At 36.1% G+C, this 22,931-nt stretch overlaps 3 protein-coding genes across 3 annotated transcripts; 2 read left to right on the forward strand and 1 right to left on the reverse strand.

The window, feature by feature from the left end:
* Nucleotides 1-4,956: 4,956 nt before the first annotated feature.
* On the forward strand, nt 4,957-16,717 carry LOC110111038 (protein OBERON 3). The gene is made up of 2 exons (XM_020842730.2): nt 4,957-8,396; nt 15,872-16,717. The coding sequence occupies exons 1-2, from the start codon at nt 5,282-5,284 to the stop codon at nt 16,438-16,440; spliced, it is 3,684 nt and encodes a 1,227-aa protein (XP_020698389.1). The 5' UTR covers nt 4,957-5,281; the 3' UTR covers nt 16,441-16,717.
* A 1,407-nt stretch (nt 16,718-18,124) lies between these two features.
* LOC110110989 (histone H3.2) lies at nt 18,125-18,874 on the forward strand. The gene is given in 2 exon segments (XM_020842664.2): nt 18,125-18,575; nt 18,577-18,874. Coding segments are annotated over 2 exon segments (420 nt in total). The 5' UTR covers nt 18,125-18,218; the 3' UTR covers nt 18,640-18,874.
* A 197-nt stretch (nt 18,875-19,071) lies between these two features.
* Nucleotides 19,072-21,450, reverse strand: LOC110110990. The gene is made up of 3 exons (XM_020842665.2): nt 20,769-21,450; nt 19,452-19,523; nt 19,072-19,379 (listed from the first exon to the last, which is right to left on the reverse strand). Exons 1-3 carry the CDS (start codon nt 21,348-21,350, stop codon nt 19,377-19,379), a joined length of 657 nt encoding a protein of 218 aa, XP_020698324.1. The 5' UTR covers nt 21,351-21,450; the 3' UTR covers nt 19,072-19,376.
* Nucleotides 21,451-22,931: the final 1,481 nt, after the last annotated feature.

A 22,931-nucleotide genomic window follows, 5' to 3' on the forward strand; every position in this document is an offset into this window, starting at 1 on the left:
TATGTGAAAATTTTCTTACGGCCATCCAAATGAGCTTTGAATTTTGCACTGGGTGTTTAGGATTGAACACCTGATTCCCCATTAGATCTCGTCTTTCTGTCTTCAACGCAACAGTCATCGTCAACCAGAATCTTCCCAAAACAAACCCACGTGTAAGCCACCATTTCTTTCCACGTGGCAAAGGGACCCACTGAGGTATAGAAATTTTGTTATTGTTTGGTTTACTGTTAATCTGTTGTTAAACCAAGTTTAAGCTGAATTACCGAAATAGTTTAAAAAAATTTGATGAAGATATTGCTATAATTTTTTATTGAATTGAATGTAATAAAGCTAATTATTATTTTGGTTTATATTTTCATTTTGGGTGTAAACGTCTAGTCGAGTTTGAGTCATCTCTGACTTAAACTTAATTAATTAATTGAGTTTCATGTTAAGCTTGAGCTTTATTCTACAAGTTCGAGCCATGATTTAAGTAATTATTATAGCAAAAGAAAAAAAAAGTAATGAGACATTAAAAGAAAATTAAAAAAAATCAGTTAAGATAAGATAGTAAAATATATCTTTTTAATATTTTAGTCTTTCATTTTAAGAGACGACTGCAGAACGAGGACAAATGCCTGTGGGGTTACAATGAGGATGAGACTCTTGATCATGTGATAGCTAGGCGGTGTCATATTAGCCAGATGCTATAGGACTGGATGTATCAACGGGCATCATTGTAGAGGGGGATAACATCAATGTCATCAAGCTTATGCAGGAATATATGGACAACGGGTGTTGGACTTTGCAGCCATAACTTGGAGTCGAACTCAACTGGTTGCAACTCTTTCACAATATTATTTTTCAGCATACCCCTCGGGCTTTCAATGGGGACACCCACTATTATGCCCAATGAGATTTACATTGTAATTTTGTTTGACATTTTGTGGATAGGGATACTATTCCTCGAGAATTTTTAGATATCACGATGGAGGATATGAGCACACATGTACACATCTAGGGCCCCTTCTTTGCCCTTTTTTGTAACTTTCCTATTTTAGTTTAATGTTGTATACAAAATTTCATGCATAAATGAGCTAAGAATTTTTCCTAGTCCAACAAATTTAGTTCTAAAATTATTTAAAAGCATAGGTGTTTAAGAGTTATTTGGCATCACTTTTATTTCCTATTTTTATTTTATTTATTTTTTACATAAAATAAAAATATATTTAATATTTTCATAATATAATATTTTTATTTTTCATCCAAATTAAATAAATTAATTTATGCGACAATGGTAATAGTCTTGGTGTTGCATAGTGGCCAATAGAGGTTGGCAACAAGATTTGGAAGTAGTTGGAGGCAGTAGCCGACTGCAGTGGCAATGGTGGGCAAATGTGGTAGCAGTGGACAAATATGGGGGCTGACAGTAGCCCAATGGTGATGATTATTATTTTTAAATGCATTCATCACCTCAACAAGTCTTAGATTGATTCATTTGATTTTTATTCTTATTATTTTATATTGTGAACAAAGTTTTTTTTTTTTTTTTCATGTGTAGCTTCATGTATTGTCGTGTATATTGCCACTTTTTTTAAAATATAAATTACGTAATATTTGATATATTTAAGTTTAAATAAAAACATATTATTTTAATTATTTTTTCACACAAAAAACTAAAAAATGTTGAAAAATACAAAGTAATAGGCAGCGCCGCGGCGCTAGAGGAAACAACGTCAACGTGATGCATTCAACACCCCCAAAGCATCACTTTTGGACATTACAACACCATTCTCCCTGTTTGTGAGCATTGCAACAACATCATAGTCAACAACAGTGTTTGAGGCACCGAAGCGTGGGAAAATTGGCTTGGCAGCGCCACATTCCTAATAAAATGAATGTCGCAATGCCATGCATTTCAACGCCTAAGTGCCGTTTCATCAACTCAAGCACCGCAACGCTCTAATTTTCACAGCTTTGTGGTGTTGCAGTTATAACTTTCAAGAGACGCATCACTAAAGTGGAAAGATGCTTATGCTCAGTTGATAACTATTCCACGTCATCAAGTGTCATAATAGAGTAAGCATTTCCGTGTTGAGGTGCTAGTTGACTTTCGAGCGTCACAGTGCTAGACACTTGTGTAACTAGTTATTTTGTTATGTTTGTGAATTAGTTTAGTCACTTGTGTAAAACTTAGTACTTTTTAGTGTGCATCTTTAGTACCATCTTATAGTATAATATAATGGAGGTTAGGTAATTACATGATACAATCTATCAGAGAATTTAGCACGCGTTTATTGAACCAACTCTGTAAGTGAAGGAATGATTATAGAAGATATATTTTGATCCTACATGGTGATAACTTTCCATTATTTCTCTTTTATTCTGGTTTTTCTATGAATACATTAAAAATGAGTTTTATTGTCATGTATTCTATGTCTAGCTAGATCTCTTATTTTAGATTGATGATATAAAAAATATATTAAATACTAATAAAGACTCTTGTACTTTAAAAATTTAATGATGTTCTCAATTAACTAATGTTCTTCATTTAATGTACATTATGATCATGTGTGTAGTTAAAATATAGTTGATATATAACCTCTTTGGAGGAATGTAAGAATAATCATAAAATTTTAGATAGAATGTTGATATGCCTAGATATAAGATGTTTAAATATTTTAGGTTCTAAAGAAGATATTATAACTATAGGAGGCCACCTGATATCTCACCCCTCTAAGTGTAATAACCCATATTTTAACCAAGTTAAATGATTTTTTTAAGTCATTATAAGTCTAAATCACAAATTGTCGTTATTATAGCATATATATTATAGTATTTTAATTACATTATTATTTTTTATATATTTTTTCATTGTCGCAAACCCTTAAGAAATTGACAATTGTCTATACAAGTGAGGATTTTAGAAAGTCATGTGTCCGTTTTGCAAACTGATTTCAACAAAAATATTTAAATAAAATGAACTATTCTATAGATTTTTTTTTTAAGTCCCAAAAGGATTTATATGAAATTTATAATAAAACTGAATTTAAATATATAATGAAATACTTTATATTTATTTTATTATTAAATATCTAATTCCATTTACTTAAAACATTAAATTCCATTTGCCTTTCTTCAAATCGGCTAATAGAGAGTAATTAATTTGAGAAATTTAGAGAGAAATATGAGGAGAGAGAGAGAAAAAAATCTATTGATATATTAAACCCAATTATATTTTATTTACTGCAATACATTGAGAATATGTGTATATGATTTATTGGTCATTATTACTATTATAATATTGTAATAATAAAGTGTGTGAAGAAAAATAAGTAAAGACTGTATATTAAAAGAAAAATAAAGACTATATATTCACTAACATTGGATATTCATCAACGAACTTTCCTTTAAATAAGTGATTTGATATTATACTCGATTGATTCATGTGATATATTGATTAGGAGTTATAAAAAGATATACCGACGAGCAAAGAGTGATGACTCTGTTTACCGTGTCAATTATTAGTGATTGAATTTAAAACTCACTTAAATTAGTTGAAATGAAAATATTTAAAAGAATATCGAGTAAATTTTAGCCCTCGACCCAAACGGCCTGTTTCATTTTCCCTTTTGCTCATCTCTCACGACTTCGAGTACGACTTTCATTTTCCCTTTCGCTCCTCTCTCACTCCCAAACGGAGACCGCCCGTGACAGATATTTATGTCTTCTAAGCTCTAAAAGTCATGTTATTTGCATTTTTATTTTTGATTTTACATCTCATATGACTCTAGTAATAAGACGACAAACATAACTATTTTTAATTTAGGCCCCCCCCCCCCCCCCCCCCCCCCCCCCCCACTCCCCCCCCCCCCCCCCCCCTAAATAAAATTTCTTGCTTCGCCATTGATTGATATACTGATCATGTGATATGTATAGAGCAAGTACCCTAGACACTAACACTGAGTTGACAATGATATGATATTTATGAGCATGTGATATACATATACAATTATTTTTATATGAATTTATTGCATTGACATTATATCGACAATATTTATATATATTTTTATTTGATGTTTATATGATTTCTTTGCTAATTATAGCATTGATATGATGATTTATTTAGTTATTTGACACATATATTAGTTTACTGATTTCTTTATTGTATTGTCCTATGATCATATATGTGTGCTACTATTATGATTTGACTGTTGACATGCATATTGCTATTTTGTCGTGCTTTGAGATCAATTATTTGATTTTATTACTTGTTGAGCTCATTATATGTGATTAAATGATTTTAGGTTATGATAATAAAGTACAAATGTGATATTTATTAAGATTCTTTTATGTTTAGGTTATTTTTATTTTAACTGTTCTTTTTTACTCATTATAGAGTATTTGTAATATGATTATATGGATCATGAGTAATGTACATAATTTTTTGAGAAATGATTATAGATGTATATTGATGTTTTAAATTATAGAAATTATTTTCATTCTTTATACTAGTATATGATATTAGATTGCTCTAATTTTCATATATTAATAGATAAAAAAATAATTCTTCCAAATTAGATTTTGGATAGATTTTTTGCAAAAATATTAAGAAACCTTATTTTTTAGATTTTTTTAAATAAAATTAATATTTATTACGTTATTCAATTCAATCTTGATTGGTCCCCGATCAAAACATCGAATTTTGAATCTTTCATTCTTCCAATTTGTTATCCGATCTGATTTTCATCACTTGATCAAAGTCTTAATTAGATAATAAGCTTTATTTTTAGCTTTTATAAATATTTAATAATTAGAAATAAAAAATTGAAATTCAAAATGGAATCCTAAAATCAATAAAATTATCAGAAAAATGGAATATTGACTGCCAGCATGGCAGTTGAACAAGACAAGTTCGAGTGGGTCCTGCCGTGCCTCGCCTTAATGAACCGTAATTATGAGAGCTGGCGCTTTCACTCTGGAGTCCGGCTTAGCGACAAGTTGCGTTGACTGGAAGGAAGTAAAGAAAGCGGAGGTGAGCAAAGCCCTTTTCTCCACTAGCTTTGTCCGCTTGCCCGCTCTCCTCCTCCGATGCGATTTTCCGGTGGCTCGGCCGCTTTTATTGCCGGAAATCAGCCCCCATCAGTCGTCTCCTTCGATACTCTTCATCCGATCAAACTGTCTTACAGGGTTTCCGGCTCGCCCCTTCCTGCCGCCGTTCCGCGACGAAAACTAGGGTTGCAGTGAGGTAGTTTCGGTAAAACTTGTTTCGTGCAGTCGAAGTAGATTTTCATTTCTCTCGATGAAGAGGCTGAGATCCTACGGCGAGGATCTGGACGATGTCGCCGGAAAGGAATGGGAGAGGCGGGAGATCGAGCCCGATAGGTCGTCGTCGCGCCGCAGGTTCTATATGAAGTCTGAGGGCCTCCGAAGATCCTCTTCTTCGCTGTACGATAGATCGATCGATGACGAGCGGGAGGCCATGCGGCCTCCACGGAAGCGATTCGAGCACGAGTTGGACGGGTTTGATAGGAGGAAGATCTTCGATCGCTATCGAGATGGAGGCGGCGGCGGAGGGGTAGATCGGACTCCGCATGTTTCGTCGCCTCGAGGTTCGTATGGGAGCGAGCGGTTGCACCGGTCGGAGAGCTTTTCGGCTATAAGGAGGGATTTTCCGAAGGGTTTTAGATCGGAGAGGGATCGTTCCCGGCGGGAAGTCTGTGGGGGTTTGTCGTGGAGGAGATTGAACTGTGGGAAGGAGGCTGCTGATGAGGAGAAGAGATCCCCGGCTAGGGATTCGGAAGATAGGGGCAAGACTCGGTCGATGGATTCATCCAGTGGGGAGCAGGCTAAAGACGTTGAGGCTGTCAAAGCAGACATGGATAAGGTTCGGAGGGAGAGCTGCAGCAGTAGTGAGATGGAAGAAGGGGAGCTTGAACCTGATCCATTACCTGAGCCTTCCATACATAGTAGAGGGCAGGCTGAGCGGGACTCTCAAAACATTAAAGATAAAGAGGGTGTGATTAAGACTGTTTCCGAAACCAGTTCAGAGAACAAAGGCGTGCAATTGAGTATGAAGAGGTCGGATAATGTTGATGGTACTTCTGATGGGGAGAGATCAATGGAGATAGAAGTGGATCAGATAACAAGAAATATCTCATTGCAGGAAGAACAAATCCGAATTGCTAAGAAACTGAATGAGGAAATCATAGTGGAAGGGGAGGGTTTTGTTGAATTGAGAGGGCAAAGAGAAAGTTTGAGTGAAAGTCAAGGGGAAGCAAAGGATTTGGCTGAAGATACTTGCGAAGAGGGAAAGCTTGAAGATACTTCTAGTGGAGAGAAGAAAGACTTGGCTGAAGCTTGTGAAGAGGAAAAGCTTGAAGAGACTTCTTGCAGTGAGAAGAAAGAAAGAATTAGTGACAAAAGCTCTTATTTACCTTCCCAATTTCCTAATCTTGAAATTAATAATAGGCTTGAAGAGCCTGTGGTCAAGGATGATGAGCTGCGCAATGTTTATACTGCTTCGCGACAAGGAAACTTAGAAGAGATTGTAAGAGAAGGGCATTTTAGTGAGGTTGAGATGGATATTGAAAAGAAAGATGAGACATGTATTAACCTTGGAGTTGTGCAGAGGAAAGACAAAGGTATTGATCAAGTTGATTTTGAAGCAGAGCAGAGGAAAGGAAAAGGTATTGATCTTCAAGTTGCAACTGTCGGTGAAGCTGGCTATTGCAATTCAGTTAAGGAAATTAAATGTGAGAACAACCTGACATTGAAGCCTATGGCAGAGAATCCAAGAGACAAGGGCAAACGCATTGCACGTCCTTTTTCTAACATGACAGATTCAGCAGAGGATGAGGATGCTGTGGAAGGTCCCAGTCGCAGGGGCTTTGAGCTTGTATTTCAAGATCATATAATTCAACCAGATAAGGCTAACAGTTGTGGGCTTTTTGGTGGAAGGATCAAGAAAGAAAAACTTAAATTGGAACCACTGGACCTCTCTCTTGGATTACCTGGTGTTCTAACAGACCAGAGTTCTAAGCCTCCTAACTCAAACCCAAACTCCCCTGGTGGTACTAGGAGCGTTCAGTCGTTTCCATCTTCATTCCGGACAATCTCTGATGGATTCACAAACTCAATGTCGTTATCAAGCTCTCAACCATTTGTACACAATCCTAGCTGTTCTCTCACACAGAACTCGATGGACAACTTTGAGCAGTCAGTTGGTAGCCGTCCTGTATTTCAGGGGGTAGATCAGGTTTCCAGTGGCACCATAAGGCAATCTCACACATCAATTGAGCCCAGACGAAAGGGAGGAGCTGGGGCACTCTTCCATAGAGTACTTCTGAATGGTAATCATTCCCAGAACTCGATTCCAGGTATGAATGGGCTCCATAATTTGAACTCAAATGCATTATTGCGGCAACAAAGTTTCCCGAGACACCCTTCCCCTCCTCAGAGTGTCGGATCCCATGACACGCTGTCTGAACACAGCAAGGATAAGAGGATGTTGACAAGAGAGAGAAGCTTTAACAGTCTATCTCGGACCGAGCATCGGGAAAGCGAACAGATCGTTGTTAATGCGCCGAGTTTTGTTGAGAGGATCATCACCAGGATAGTCTCAGAACCCTTGCAAGTAATGGAGAGGATGCTTCAAGATATGTCTGAGCATTCTATGGATTATCTGAAGGATTCTATTTGCAAGATGCTTGCTAATACAGATAAACGTGGGCAAATACATGCATTACAGGGTACACTCCAAGGAAGATCTGACTTGACTTCAGAAACTATGACGAGGTGCCCCCAGACTCTGTTGGAGATATTGGTGGCTTTGAAGACGGGTCTTCCAGATTTCATTCAGAGACCCAATAATGTTTCATCATCTGATCTAGTTGAGATATATCACAAATTGAGGTGTCGCAATATTGCATGTAGGAACATGTTGCCTGTTGATGATTGTGATTGCAAAATTTGCTCTCAAAAGAATGGTTTCTGTAGTGCCTGCATGTGTCTCGTTTGTTCCAAGTTTGACATGGCATCTAATACTTGCAGCTGGGTTGGCTGCGATGTGTGTCTACATTGGTGCCATACAGATTGTGGATTACGAGGTTCTCACATTAGAAATGGTCGAAGTTCTTCAGTTGCACTTGGAGCCACTGAAATGCAGTTTCATTGTGTTGCATGCGGTCATCCTTCAGAGATGTTTGGCTTTGTGAAGGAAGTTTTCAAGATGTGTTCCAAGGACTGGAAAGTTGAAAATCTTGCTAAGGAACTTCAATATGTGAGGAGAATATTCTGTGCTAGTAATGATATGAGGGGTAAAAGTTTGTACCAAGTTGCTGGTCAGATGCTGGTGAAACTGGAAGATAAGAAGAAGCATTCTGAAGTAATAAAAAATATCATGTCATTTCTTTCAGGTGAGTTACTCTTTTTGCTCGTCTTAGTATTTGTTTGTTTTGAATATAAGCATGTTATTCTCAACAAGAAGGCCTGTATTGTTATTTTCTTGTGTCACTTGAAAAGTAACTATCTTTCTCTTTTCCATTTATAGTTTATTTGTGGACACATTTTTGACTGTCCTGATATGAACTCAGAAAGAGCATTTGCATTGCTTTGATGAATGCTGATTTTTAACACTTCAATTTATTGTGATGATCTAAGCAAAGGGAGTTGAAATTCACTTTTGCTTTCATGCTCTTCATTTGTCAACTTTAGTGGATTAAGAATGACAAACTTAAAAATTTTCCCCTTGTTTTTTTGCTGTCTCATAGTGGCCATCTCTCATGGATTTCTCTATTTGTCACTTCTATCTTTATTAGATAATATTTTTGGTGGCACCAGATGAACATCATGTCCATCATATTTTGTCTGTGGGCCCCAAGTTTATCATCTTTGTCTGTGATGATCAATGGCCCAGTTGGGACAGCTGCAATTGTCTGTTTTGAGTTAATTGTGATTCTACTATAGAAAAAGATGTTGCCGAAAGCTATATGGTTGAAGCAATTGAAATTATTTGTGTGATCTAGCTGTTCATAAATTATAGTTTATTATTTTGTTTTGTTTTGTTGATGTGCAACTAAAAGTCTTTAGTTTAGATTAACTAGGAGCCTCTATTCATGGCAGAGCTTATAATAAGAGAAAATTCTTATTGATCAAAGAAAATTAAAAAAATATAATTAAGTGTCAAAATATTGTTGCTCACAAAATATCATAATAGATATTTCATGAAAGTAACTCAACATAAACATAAACATAAACCAATAGACAACGTTACTTGCTCACATAAAATTTTCAGTTTAAATTCCAATTACTAAACAGAGCAAACACATGAGGGAAAATCATTTTATTTGGTATTACAACATTGTTAATAATTGAGACGACTTTTATTTGAGCATTTTGTGGTGCTCCTTGTTGACATTGGTAGTAGTCAACCGTAGGTTTCATGTTTGTGTTTGCAATAATATCAACTAGAGGAGAAATGTGATGTCTCGGTTGTCACTTACATTGATATTTCTTAAACAGTGCATTTCCTTCATCAAGGCTTCTTACAAATCAATAAACGACACTGATGAAAGAAATAATTATGGACTGACATTCCTTTCTCTCTTACAAACCTTGACGCCTCCCAACAAAAATAAAACAAACATAACAATAACCAACGCAACAACAACAATTTTAAGTCTTTATACCACTACGTGGGGTCGACTACAAGAATCATTTTTCTCAATTGTGTCATGTTAAGAGTCAAATTCTCATTTAAATATAATAAAAATGTTATTTCTAATATTTTCTAACAATCTTTTTAGGTAACCTTAGCCTTTCTTTATATAGGTCAATCTAATACATCTACTCTCCTAATCAGGTCATAAAAAACTGACATTTTATGTGATCAAACCATCTAAGACGATTCTTTCTATTCTTATATGCCCATGGAGCTTCTTCAACATTTTCACGTATATACTCGTTTCACATTCTATCTATAAGAGTGAAGTCACTCATCCACCTAAGCATACTCATCTATGCATACTCGCTTCTCTTTTAATGGCCAATATTCTACTTCATAAAGAATTGTAGGTCTCACCACCTAGAATTTTCCCTTATGTTTGAAGCTATGTTGCACCGATACAGATATGGCGACACGGATACGACATGATACGGATACGGGACACATCAATTCTTAAAATTACAGGATGCATATACGACATTATAATATATAAATCATGCATAAAAATTAAGAAAGTAATCAAAGCGTAATATTTGAAATGACAAAAAAGAAAAAGAAAAAGAATTGGTCTCTGATAGACCATCATCAGGCCCAATTCTTACAACCACTATAGCTTATTATCCTACGAAGATCGACACTAATAAAACCACATGAATTTGAAACATAAAATTTTTTAAGTAAAAGTGTAGATATGTCGCAGATATGTTGGGGGTCAGGTCGCGAGGTCAAGGGGCAGCGCCCCTGCGGGGGTTTCTGGTGGCAGCGCCCCCGGAACAATTTTTTATTATAAGAGTTGTTTTAAAGCTTTCTCTAGCTTCTCGCTGCCCTTGGTTCTATTCTGTTCCCCTCGACATCAAGCAGTACCTAGCATTGATACTGAGCATGGTACCGAGCGTTGCAGAGAGATTTTGAACGGTACCGAGTTTCGGTACCAAGCAGTGCCAAGCGGTACCGAGCGGTACTGAATTCCAGTACCATTTGTTTTCTTTTTTTTAATAGGACACGCGTATTTGATTTGCGTGTTCGGTCAAATTTAAATAATATTTTAATTGGACACGACAAAGCCATATCCGACACGTACCCGTGTCGTATCAGAGGCGTTTCCGTATTCTACACATGTCTGATACATCATGCCTTGTAAATAGGGGTATCCGTGCTACATAGGTTTGAAGGGTACTTTCCTATCACACAACAGGACAGATGCATTTCTCCACTTCAACCATCCAACTTGAATTTTATTAATAATATCACCATCATTTTGAACAATAGACTTGAGATATCTAAAGCGTATACTTTTATTAATGACTTAATTCCTTAAAATATCAATCTCCCACTAGATCTATTACTATTAAAATTATACTCAAATTTTAGGCTTTAGATCTACTCAAATGAAAATTTGTGGACTCTAAGGTTGACCTCTATAATTTAAGTTTACCTTCAGCTTCCTCTCTAGTCTTATCAACAAGAAAAATATCATCAACAAAAAGCATACATTAAGGTATATCCTCTTTCAAATGCTTTTTTTAAAACACTCTAGAGCACTTCTCTAAATCAATAAGTATCATATGAAGATCCTCCTTATTCTTTCTAGACTTCTCCATCAAACCTCTCAATAAATGTATAGCTTCTACAGGAGATCTACCCGACATGAATCCAAATCAATTTTGAGAAACATTAGTATTACAAAACACAAGATCTCTATATATAGGTCTCGATAATAAAGAAAAGAAAAAGACTCAAATGCCCTCAGGGCTACAATAAGAACTCATTACCCATAGGGGTAAACTAGGAAAACTGAAATGCAAAATAAATAAAACATGAAATACATCAAAAGTAAAGACTCTGAAATGTAGCCGTCGATCTACGATTCCATCGATGGTACACATGTCGAAATTGTCCTCATCATTCACTCTCCTATAGAATACAAGGTGCAATGTAGCTCTAGTATTCCCAACATTCTTTTTGTGTGCAACAACTTTACTTCTACTTTTATATTTATTATCATTGTCTATGATTATTTTTATGTCCAATCAAACAATTGTCTCATAGCATTGAATGCACTATCCCCTGAATTAATGATACATAAATTGGAATGCAGTATACCTGATGTAGGACTAAATGTTTAAAATGAATGTAAAAGAATTTGCACGATTTCTTGGTAAGGGCAATTAGGATTAGAGCTATTAGCAAATTAAACGATCAAATAAAACATAAGAGCGGCCACTTCCGTTTAGGCTAAGTTGCACACTAAGCACTTGGATTATCAAAACAACATAGAAACTCAAGTCATGCAAATAGAATAGCCTTCAACAGAAATCCCTAACCTAACAATAAGATTAGAAGCAAATAAAGTTCACTCAACCCTACGTTTACTAAGCTTTTGGCAATGACGAAACAAAATCCTACGTTTACTAAGCTTAGGCAAAGGTGAAGCTCGGCTCCTTGTGAATCTCCATCACCTATAAGATTACAGGGATTAGAGAAGTAAATAAAAAGGGGAAGAAGTTCATCCTTATCAAAATCCGAAGACGATTAGGCGATGTGTTGACGAAGTCAATAACGTAGTTTCCCGTGAAGGTTCAATTGGAAGAGAAGAGATCTCTTCCAAGCGTCGAAGTGTTGAGTGTATTGATCCTTTGCTCGCATTGAAGAACCCTTCAAGAGAGAGGGGCTTCCTTCAACAATTCAATTAGGAGAAGGCAATAAAAGGTGGTCGGCCAAGAGGGAAGAGGTTTGGGGAAATTAGGTTCAGATTTTGGGAATTAAAGTGGTGTCAAAAGGCTTCCAATCACTTCCCTAATTAATCTCTAGGATTGGAATTAATGGGAGTGAGGAGGTGGCTATGGGTGGCGGCAAGAGGAGGGGTCTAGGGATTTGTTTCCAAAACTCAATAAAAGATTTTGGAAAGAAATAAGGAGGTGTGAGAGCTTTGGAAAATTCGGCCAATGAAGACTTTGAAAGTTTGATAATAATTCCAAAAGGAGAGATGAAATCTAATTTAGGAAAGAATTGATAGCAAGTGGGTAAGTAGGGAGGGGCCAAAGAAGGCCGGCGGCTTATAGAGGAAGGAAGGAATTTAATGAGATAATTAATTCTTACTTAATTAATAAATCAAGATTGAAAAGAAATATTTCATCATCTCTTAATGTAAAATTTAAATAAGAATTGATTTAATAGGTTTCCTAAAATAAGATTTATAATTTAAGTAACTATTTGAAATTCAAATTGATTTGAATTTCTTCAAATAATAGTTACCAAATTTATGAAATCTAATTTAGGAAAGAATTGATAGCAAGTGGGGAAGTAGGGAGGGGCCAAAGAAGGCCGGCGGCAAGGTGGAGGGGCCGTGGGGTGGGGTGGCCGGATCTAGCCGTCGGGTGAAGGTGTAAGGGGAATTAAGTTCAACCAATGGAGAGGGGGAAGTTGTATGGTGGCCGGCGACTTCAGCCAATGGGGAAGAGCTCTAGGCCGGCGGCTAGTTGAGGGAGGAAAGAGGGCAGAAGAATATAGAGAATGTAGAACCACGAACCCGGCCGTCTCCAAGGTTGGTGGGTGATCCGATTTTCCCTCTCCTAGGGATTCCTCCAAAGCTCTCTGCCTCTCTCCAAGAACTCACAATCGCTCTCAAAACACACAAGTGCAAGAAGTTTTCATAATATTCAGTCATTCCCTTTTGAAGAGCAACATGAGGGTTATAAATAGCCTCGTACAAAAAGGACACAAAATAAGAAAGACGACAATGCCCTTAGGGTTTACATACGACATCCTTTTAAGTAAGAGGTAAAAACAGAAAAAACAATTACAACATAACTAATAATAAAAGACAAATAACATAATAAAACAAATACATAAAATAACTCAAAATACATCGATGCGATCGTGGCCGTATGCGATCGTGGTCATAGATCGTTGGCCACGCCTCTGATATCCGATTCATGCTCTGATGTCCCCATCAATACCACTTGAGTAGCAGTGAGGACCTTTCATTTAACTTTTCAGTATGGTCCCAGTTGGAAAACACAAATAGTTCATCTGTGTTTTCTAGGTATGAGTGCCAGGTGTATATAATTCTCTTCTTCACTATCTTCTTCTTCTCTGTATTATGTATATTATCATTGTCATCCGAGCTTTCTTGCCCAATGACACTGCTATTATTCTCTTGATAATCAGAGTTTATTTGTTTGCGGAGCTCCGCATGTCCAATTTAATTTCTTCTTTTGTCGGTAACAATAGCTCCTCTTCATTTCACAATGGTATTGATTTACCTCAATCTTTTAGTATTTTGATATTTAACGTCAAAAACTTATAACAAATATACTCACATATGATAATCATCCGATATGGAGGTCACAAGTTAAAAGTTTTTCGCTTAAATTTTTTCGAAGGTCATCGAGATGGATCTATTGTTCTCATTTCTACAGACTGTATTCTGGTTGAAGATGGTCTTCTTCTTCCAAATCCGTAATACCCAGCTTTATGTTGTTAGATCAAAATCTTGCAGCAATTATATTTTCCACTGTATTTAGTAGTCTTTTACTATATGTTCTTAATCTTAGCACCTACACACAAATCTGGTGTACCGTTAAAAATTTGATGCAGCCCTCAAATCTTTCTTGCCTCTTTAACTGAAGAATGAATTTCATAACATTTTTATGAAGGATAACATAATGATCGAGTATTTTTTCTCTTATGAAGGCCTAAGTGGATTCTCTCACTCCTACAGGTGCTGTCTTAATCTTGAGGTCATCATTCTCTATACCCTTAATGGGTTCCCTTTTACTCACATTGCCTTCAAAACTACAATCAGAATTCAGCTTTATCCTTTTAGCCTTTATGACCTTTACTTCCTGTGATGTAGTAAAGAGAAAAATATCGCCGCCAGGCTATCGAAGGACTTCTGAATATTCATCTCACATACACAAATTGGGACATATCTGTAACTCTTTCTATCACTCGTGGTTGTGGTTGTGGGTGTGGTCGGTTTTCACGAAGGCATAGCATCCTTGAGTTTCCACAAACCAGGATGAAAATTTTCCTCCACTGTAAATGATTCCTAATTTATATCTCAATCTATGCAAGGTCAAATTTATGGCTAACTTAGGAATTACGCATTGAAATGCTAACATCTCATCCATCTTAACTACAGTCCCACTTCTTCACTTCATGTTATGTTTGGTTCAAATGTCGAGTGGTATCTTGACTCGAGTGCTAATACTCATCTCACTTTAATTCCTCTCAATTCTTCAATTCTTTGCCTTATTAAGGAGAATGACAGATTTCCCTTAACTATGGTTAAATTATACCAATTTCCATTATCGATATCAGTATTTTACCCACTTAGTATCGTAAGCTTCTTCTACCCCATATCTTCCATGCCTCACAACTTTCCTACAATCTACTATACATAAATTGCTTGGCTGCCTACAATTCTTTGTTCATTTCATTTCAGCTTTTGATTATCAAATAAAGGATCTTTGGACCAATCAAATCAGTTCTCTGGGCTCATCTCACTATGGTCTGTATTCAGCCCGTCCCATTCAAATGCATCGATCACCAACTTCTCAAGTGGCTCTAACCTCCATATTCGATTTCTTGACAATCTAACGTCAACGGCTTGGTAATCTTGCCAAGTCCACGTTACTTGCTTTCGCCAAACGCTACTCCTTTATATGTGCTCCTTCCCTTTCATTCTCTCGTACTCACTGCAACAACAATAACAATAACAATATTTTATCCTACTATATGTGGGTTTGGCTATATATGAATTTTTTTCTTCATTGTGTGTTGCTTAGAGTCAAATCCTTATTTAAATCTAATTAAAAATGCTATTTATAATTTTTTTTCTAACCAAGTCTTTTAGGTCTATCTCTACCTTTTTTTAACACAAGTTAAATCAAATACATTTACTCTCCTAACAAGGTCATCAAAGGCCGACATTTTATGTGACCAAATAACCCAAGTCTGACTCTCTCTAAGCTTCATAGGATCACATTGTGGATATATTTATCAAAGTCTCTGTACATATCAATTTTGGCAATAATATGTCAAGCTTATTTTAGAATATATTTATTTAGTAATGTAAACTTTCATCATTGACACCCTTTATTATCCTACTGAAGACTTTCATCATATTATATATAACTGTTCTTTTTGTCATTGCACTTTCAGAAAGTGAATCGACAATCAGCAATTCTGCTCTATATTCCCCTACAGAACCATCCGGAAATAACGATCAAAGAGGCAATGCGGTAGCTTTCCCAATTGAAGAAACTGCATGGTTGACTCCTGTTCCTTCAAGCCAAGTATCTCGCATACTACACAAAAGTGCTTCTCCCACCGTCGATGATGATCAGATGTGCAGGCAAAGGAAGGATTCTTCTCTATTACAAATGAGTTTTGAAAAGAAACCGGTAGTTGATGAACTGGAGAGTGTTGTTGAGTACAAACAGGCTGAGGCCAATTTATACCAGGAACGTGCTGACAATGCAAGAAGAGAAGCAGATGGCCTGAAACGAATTGCAGCAGCTAAAACTGGAAAGATTGATGATGAATACAGCACTAAAATGGCGAGATTACAGCTGCAAGAGGCCGAGGAAAAACGTCGGCAGAAGCTCCAAGAACTACAAGCAATGGAAAGGGCTCATCAGGATTTCATAAATTTGAAAGCAAGGATGGAAGCCGAGATTAAAGATCTGCTTCTGAAAATGGAAGATACTAGGCGGAATTTCAATGCCTGAACAAGGATTTTACCTTCAGCAGGAGCAGATAAGTTAAATTGCTTTAGATAGGTTACTCTCAGATGAATTTCTTCTCTAGATTGTAATGAGCAAATCTCAGTTTTTTTTTTTCTTTTAATTATTGTTCTTCATTTTGCTGTATGTTGTAGGTTAGTTAAGTAGATTTTAATGCTTCGTATTTTATTAAGCTAACTAGATTCTGTACAGGAAAGTGCTTTATGGATAAATGGAAAGTAAGTGGATTCTTAAAATGAGCAACTCCCGGTTTACTCTGCTCTTTCTTCTCTCTGATTGTGATCTTCACGATAGCTGTATTCTCTTTCTCTTGGCTCAGGATTTAAGGATTTACTGTTAAGGCTTATAATTCCACTATTATTTTGTCCTTTGTGTAATTGATTGTTAGTGGGAGATTAGACGATCGGGCCAGCTTTTTGTCGAGTTGAATGTGAAACGAGAGGGCCAGGAAAGCAAGTGGGCCCGATACTTTTGGGTGATCTTTATGTTGAGGGATTAGTTATACCATAAAGTGCTTCTTTTGGAGTGGCAGCGGGCAGATATTTCTTTAAAAAAAATTGCAAAATGATTTTCTGCATTCCATTGAATGTGAAAAATAATTTTCCGCATTCTATGTATCTGAAAAATTATTTTACTGTAGGGGTGTCAATATTTGGCCTGACCCGAAACGGACCCGAAAATTTCGGGTTCAGGTTAGGGATTTTGACCTGTTTGTAAAACCGGGTCGAGTTCGGGTTGACCCGAAAACTCGAAATCAACCCAATTTGACCCGTTTTTAATTAATTTAGGAGGATTTTAATGGATTTTTATGAAATAAGTAAATGATATTTAAAAAAATTATAAACATTATTGTCTAAACTCAAACCCAACCCGTGACCCGATTTTGACAGCCCTAATTTTACGTATTACATATAAAGCGAAAATTCATTTCACGTATTTTCTCCTTTCTATATTATCTCAAAAATCTGCTTTTTCGGATAAATTAATTATAAACATGCTTATTTTTATGAATTCTTTTTTTATTATATCATTTAATAAATAGGAGGAAATTTTACAATAGAATTATTTAAGTATAATTATAGAATTCAACAATAATTCGAGTTAAATTTTCTGCCTTAACAAAGAAATAATATTATCAATTTATCAAAATTATTATTTTGATGGTGCCACAATTAATACTAGAACATTTTTTTTTTTAAGTATGTTGATAGGTGATATTACTATTTAATAATTATTTTTTATTGTTAAAATGGTATGTTAATATCAGAATTGATCAAATAATGAGAAAACATAATATCATTTCGAATTTATCAAAATAATGAAAAAATTAATATTTTGAAAATAAATATAATTTAAAAATGGAAGAACTTATAAATTTAAAAAAACATATTTTTTGCTTGTAAATATAGATGGACTTTGATGTGCTGAGCACTAGAGCGGCTCCACTTCATTCCACAATCCGTCAATCCCTCGACCACAAGGACCGCATGAGACCCTCAGGATTGCCACGCTGGCAATCCTCGTGCACCACCACCACAAGATCCTCTCCATTCATTAGCTCCAAATCGAACGCTCCACATTCCCGTCCGTGGAATCTCAAAATTTACGAATTTTACCCTTCGCTCACCCGCCTTTTTCCCCACCACACTACAAATACCCTGCTCGCCCTTTTCCGTTCTCTCATCCACCACCGATCTCTCCAACAACAAAACCCTAACCCAAATTCCCATTCACCAACTCTCCTATTTTCTTCGGAATTCTTCATGGCGAGGACTAAGCAAACTGCTCGAAAGTCCACCGGCGGCAAAGCTCCGCGTAAGCAACTGGCGACCAAGGCCGCAAGGAAATCTGCTCCGGCGACCGGCGGAGTCAAGAAACCCCACCGCTTCCGTCCTGGTACCGTAGCACTTAGGGAGATCAGGAAGTATCAGAAGAGCACGGAGCTTCTCATCCGCAAGCTTCCGTTCCAGAGGTTGGTCCGCGAGATTGCGCAGGACTTTAAGACTGATCTGCGCTTCCAAAGCTCTGCCGTTGCTGCTCTCCAGGAGGCATCCGAAGCGTACTTGGTTGGGCTTTTTGAGGATACTAATCTCTGCGCTATTCATGCTAAGAGGGTTACTATTATGCCAAAGGACATTCAGCTCGCTCGCCGGATCCGTGGCGAGAGGGCCTAAGTTATCTTAAACTTAACTATGGTAGAATCTCAACCTTGTTCTTTTGGGAGTTTAGGCTTCCAAGGATTAAGAATTCTTAGATTAGGCTTTTCAGCTTGTTGTAAGGAAAATGAAAGCTTGTTTCTTTGTTTTTATTTGTGCTTGAAAGTTAAAACTTGTTAATGGGCTACTGTAAGTTCTTGATGTAGAAGGGAATGTATGTTATTTTCTTATTTCTGATCAGAATTCTTGCAATTGTTTTTGTTTGTATTTGTCTCTTTATCATTTATATTTGGTGATATCGGTTTTAAGGCAGAATGTCCTAACGTATAATGGCAACATCATAAGTTGAAAGCTTTTACATAACTAATTCCAATGGAGACTGATATCATATTTCCGAATGACTGAAAGAAAAAAAAATTAACAAACTTATTCATCAAAACGCCTACCGTGAGAGATTAAATTTTGGACAACCGTTCTTCAAGCCCAGTTGAAAGATTTCCAAATTCAAATCTACTGGTCCGTCAGGCTAAGACTGACTATTGCGCCATTACAGAATCAGTGGTTAGTATGCATTACATTAATCACCTACACCTCTTTGACTAATCTCATAAACTTGGTATTGCTGCAAAGGTTTGGATGAGCTTAATAATGCTGCATAGATATTGTGTTGATCTGACAAGCTAATCAGTTATGCTCGAACTGTTGCACTTACATCCGAGTGGCTGATAACTCCATAAAGACTATTCCGTTGTCTTTTAAAATTTGTCACTGAAGAAGATAAAATTGTTAGCAGGTGGAAGAAATGATTTTCATTGTTTGGAGTGAGAAATTATTGCTAACCTGAATGTGGCAATCATGTCTAATGACGGTATGGTTTGTTGGGTTTACATTTACTAAACAAGATATTCTCCCCTGCAAAAGAGAATAAAGGGATTTGATTTAATATAAGATACAACGGGGAACACGGAAACGATTAAAAATAACTGGAGAATATGCAGAGGAAAATCGAGTTTTTTTTTTTTAATTTGAAATGAGCTTTAAATTTAACAGCAATATACTCAAGTTTATGACATCACATGAACAGTTGAAAACTGTATGGAAACGTTGCTCCTTGTAGCAATTGTCCAATTATTGCTGTTGAATCGAGCCAAAATTTTGAAGGTCCAGTAAACAAACTCCAAACACAAGCAAAAGCTTTCTTAGCGAGCAAACAATCTTGCTAAAGCTACACTTAAAGGGGCTGTTTGGTAGCAGGATTTAGGCCTGATCTGAGTGAAATCCAGCCAAATGCCTAAAATTCAAAACCAAATGTCAGGGCAAATGCAAGTCGTGGTAGATGGAAAATTCTGTCTTTTTGTGCAAAATGTTGGATTTCTGAAATCTTATTATTTTGCTGGATTTATGAAATCCATTAGCTAGAAGAGTCCACTCAATAAATCCGCTCAATAGCCAAATAATCACATAGGATTTATGATGAATGTTAACAAATAATTTTTAGGTTTTAGGCCCCTTAGGATTTCCGAAATCTGGATTTAGAGAATCTATGAAATCCTACTTAAATTAAATCCTAGGTGCTACCAAACAGCCCCAAAATGATCTCTCTTTGAAAGTATTTGGTAGATTGAATACCATACTTTTTTGGTAGATTGAATACCATAAAAAAAAAAAAAAAAAAAAAAAAAACCATGATCATGCTTTGTTAGATACATTAAAGAAGGATATTGACTAGTTTTTACTTGTAATAGTTATATTAATAGGAAGCTTTAGCAATCATTGATCTTAAAGCAAAAGAAGATAAGTACAAGCACTTCCTCTTTCTTGAGATGTCCTGTAATCAATCCTTCATTTTGAAGAAAATAGGATTATTAGAATTGCATTCTTATAATATTTTGTGGCCATAACTAATACTGGATACATTATGGTTGATCCTACACATTGTTGAATTTCCAAACTAAGAAGAAAGTACCAGTAAATAACAAATAGTGTATCCAGTGCACTACACTACACTGTGCAGTTGCAGCATCTAAGGGAATTGATGCACATTGCCTTCTTCCATAATCGTGATGGTATTACCAAGTTTAGAATCCATGCAATCTAGTTTCCTATAACCACTAGAAACAATAAAAAATTAGTGGGTAGGGGAGGTAAGCAACTTGCCTTAATGGGGACGTCAAAGAAGAGAAAGTGCAGAAGCCCCCTGATCTCTGTAACAGTATCAAAAGGGATCGATTGCCTGGCAAGATCTTCAATCAAGTAGAAGATATCATGCAACACCTCGATCCCATCGAGGTGGAGCTCTGCATCCACATAAGACACCCCGCGAGCCCTCACGTGCCCGCCGGCCGATAGAGCCGACCCAAGGTGCTGTTCGCGGTAGCCAATAGCAACGTCTAGGGCATCGTAGTCGAGGGAGAAGAAATCCGGATTGTGAATGCTGATCCGGAGGTGGAGGTCAACGGAAACAGAGACGGAAGGGTGGAAAGAGACACGGACGCGGTCGATGCTGATGCGAGCGACGTGGAGATGGGGATCGGATGGCCAGAGGAGGAAAATGGCGGAGCCGAGGACGGATAAAGCGGCAGCGGCGAAGAGAAGGGAGGAGGGCGAAAGCAATGAGAGGCAGCTGCAGCGACAGGTGGAGGGTTGGAGACTGCTGTCAGCGAAGAAAGCAACGCATGGCAGAGGCCGCGGAGGAGGGGGAATGAGATGATCGGTTTCTTCTTGATCCGGCTTCTCCATGGATGAGAGATCTGTGGAGTTAGGAGTTTTTTGCTGCCGTACAAGAAAGTATTTTGGCTGACTATTTCTTCAGCCTTTATTTTTTTGGGAAATGCTTTGCAATCTATGAGTAAGGAGGAAGAGCATAAAAAAGAGAGGGAAAGTGGGCCAATTGATCTTATAACATTAACATTTACAAAAAAAAATCACGCATTAACTTTATCCAAGCTATTTAAATTGGGAATATGATTTTATATGCCTTATAGTAGTATAAATTGAAAAAAAATATGATTATTATTTATTTTATTGAAGATATTTATTTTAAATCATAATAATCTCACTATACTAATATCTCATTGTATATCCATAACAACATTAAGCTATTGTCACTTTGAATTTCTCTGTTGTTATCATCGTCGTATATTTGCTCTAGATTTTTCTGCTGGGAAGAGATCATGCTGTTGGAGTTGAATATTTTTTTCGTTCGTTGGTGATATCAATGTATATTGGTATTATTATGTAGAATTGAAAGAAGGCAGATAAGTTTGTTAAAAGAAGTCCAGGATTGCTGGTGCGGAGTCTCTCTCTTAAAGATCTCAAGGATATTATATAAAAAGTGATAGAGGTTAAAAAGAATCAATTTAATTTAAAACTAGAGTTGATGTGCCACATCAGTGTGAAATAAGGGATAATTTTAACTATTAACTTCTTAAATGTGCTATGATTTTTCTTTCCTTAAATGATATATTCTTATCCATTCAAAATCATTCTCATATATGTACATATTACTCTCAAAAAAATTAAAACTATAATTTATTTTTTTTTGTAAATGTTAATGTTATAAGATCAATCAGCCCACCACCTACCACTGGTGGACTAGACATACAACATGTAGATATGTATGATGATGAATACATACAACATGCAAAAATAGGTGTTATTATGAACATATAGCTAGACAATACATTATAATTGTTTCATATGGCTTTAATCCTAAAACATTCATTAGAGATTATAATCCTAGTTTGTAATTAGTCTAAAACTAACAAAGATTTAGCTAAGCATACACGAATTTGTAATTTGATTTAAGTTGTGGTGTTATGAACAACTCAAAGATCTAAATTGAATTTTAAATTATATTTGATGTTTGATAATTCAAACCCATCCAAATGTGTTAAATCATATTGAATTTATATTTTGGTAAATTATGACAAACTCAGATAGCTAAATTATATTGGATTTAAATTTGTATATATATATATATATTCAAATATTATTAGTGAGGAGGACAATATTTTCTTTATAATAGATGATCTCATTGCTTGTGGAAAAGATTGAGAATTGGAGTTTATGTGACATGTACTAGAGAAACTATTTTTATAATAGTTCTTTTATTATTGATGTTATGAGGAATGGAATAGAAGAGGAAATCTTAACCTCCTAACTCTTATTAGTGATTACTTCCTTTTCAAATGTTCACTTGTTGGGGATTATGAACAAATTTGGAAAAGTGACTCTTCTTGAATGTGAAACCCTTTTTTTTTAGAAATAGTTTACTTGTTTTGAACTTGCCAAAGGGAGTTTTATGGATATTCTTATTTG

Source organism: Dendrobium catenatum, unplaced genomic scaffold, assembly GCF_001605985.2.
Source record: "Dendrobium catenatum unplaced genomic scaffold, ASM160598v2 fragScaff_scaffold_1132, whole genome shotgun sequence".
NCBI lineage: Eukaryota > Viridiplantae > Streptophyta > Magnoliopsida > Asparagales > Orchidaceae > Dendrobium > Dendrobium catenatum.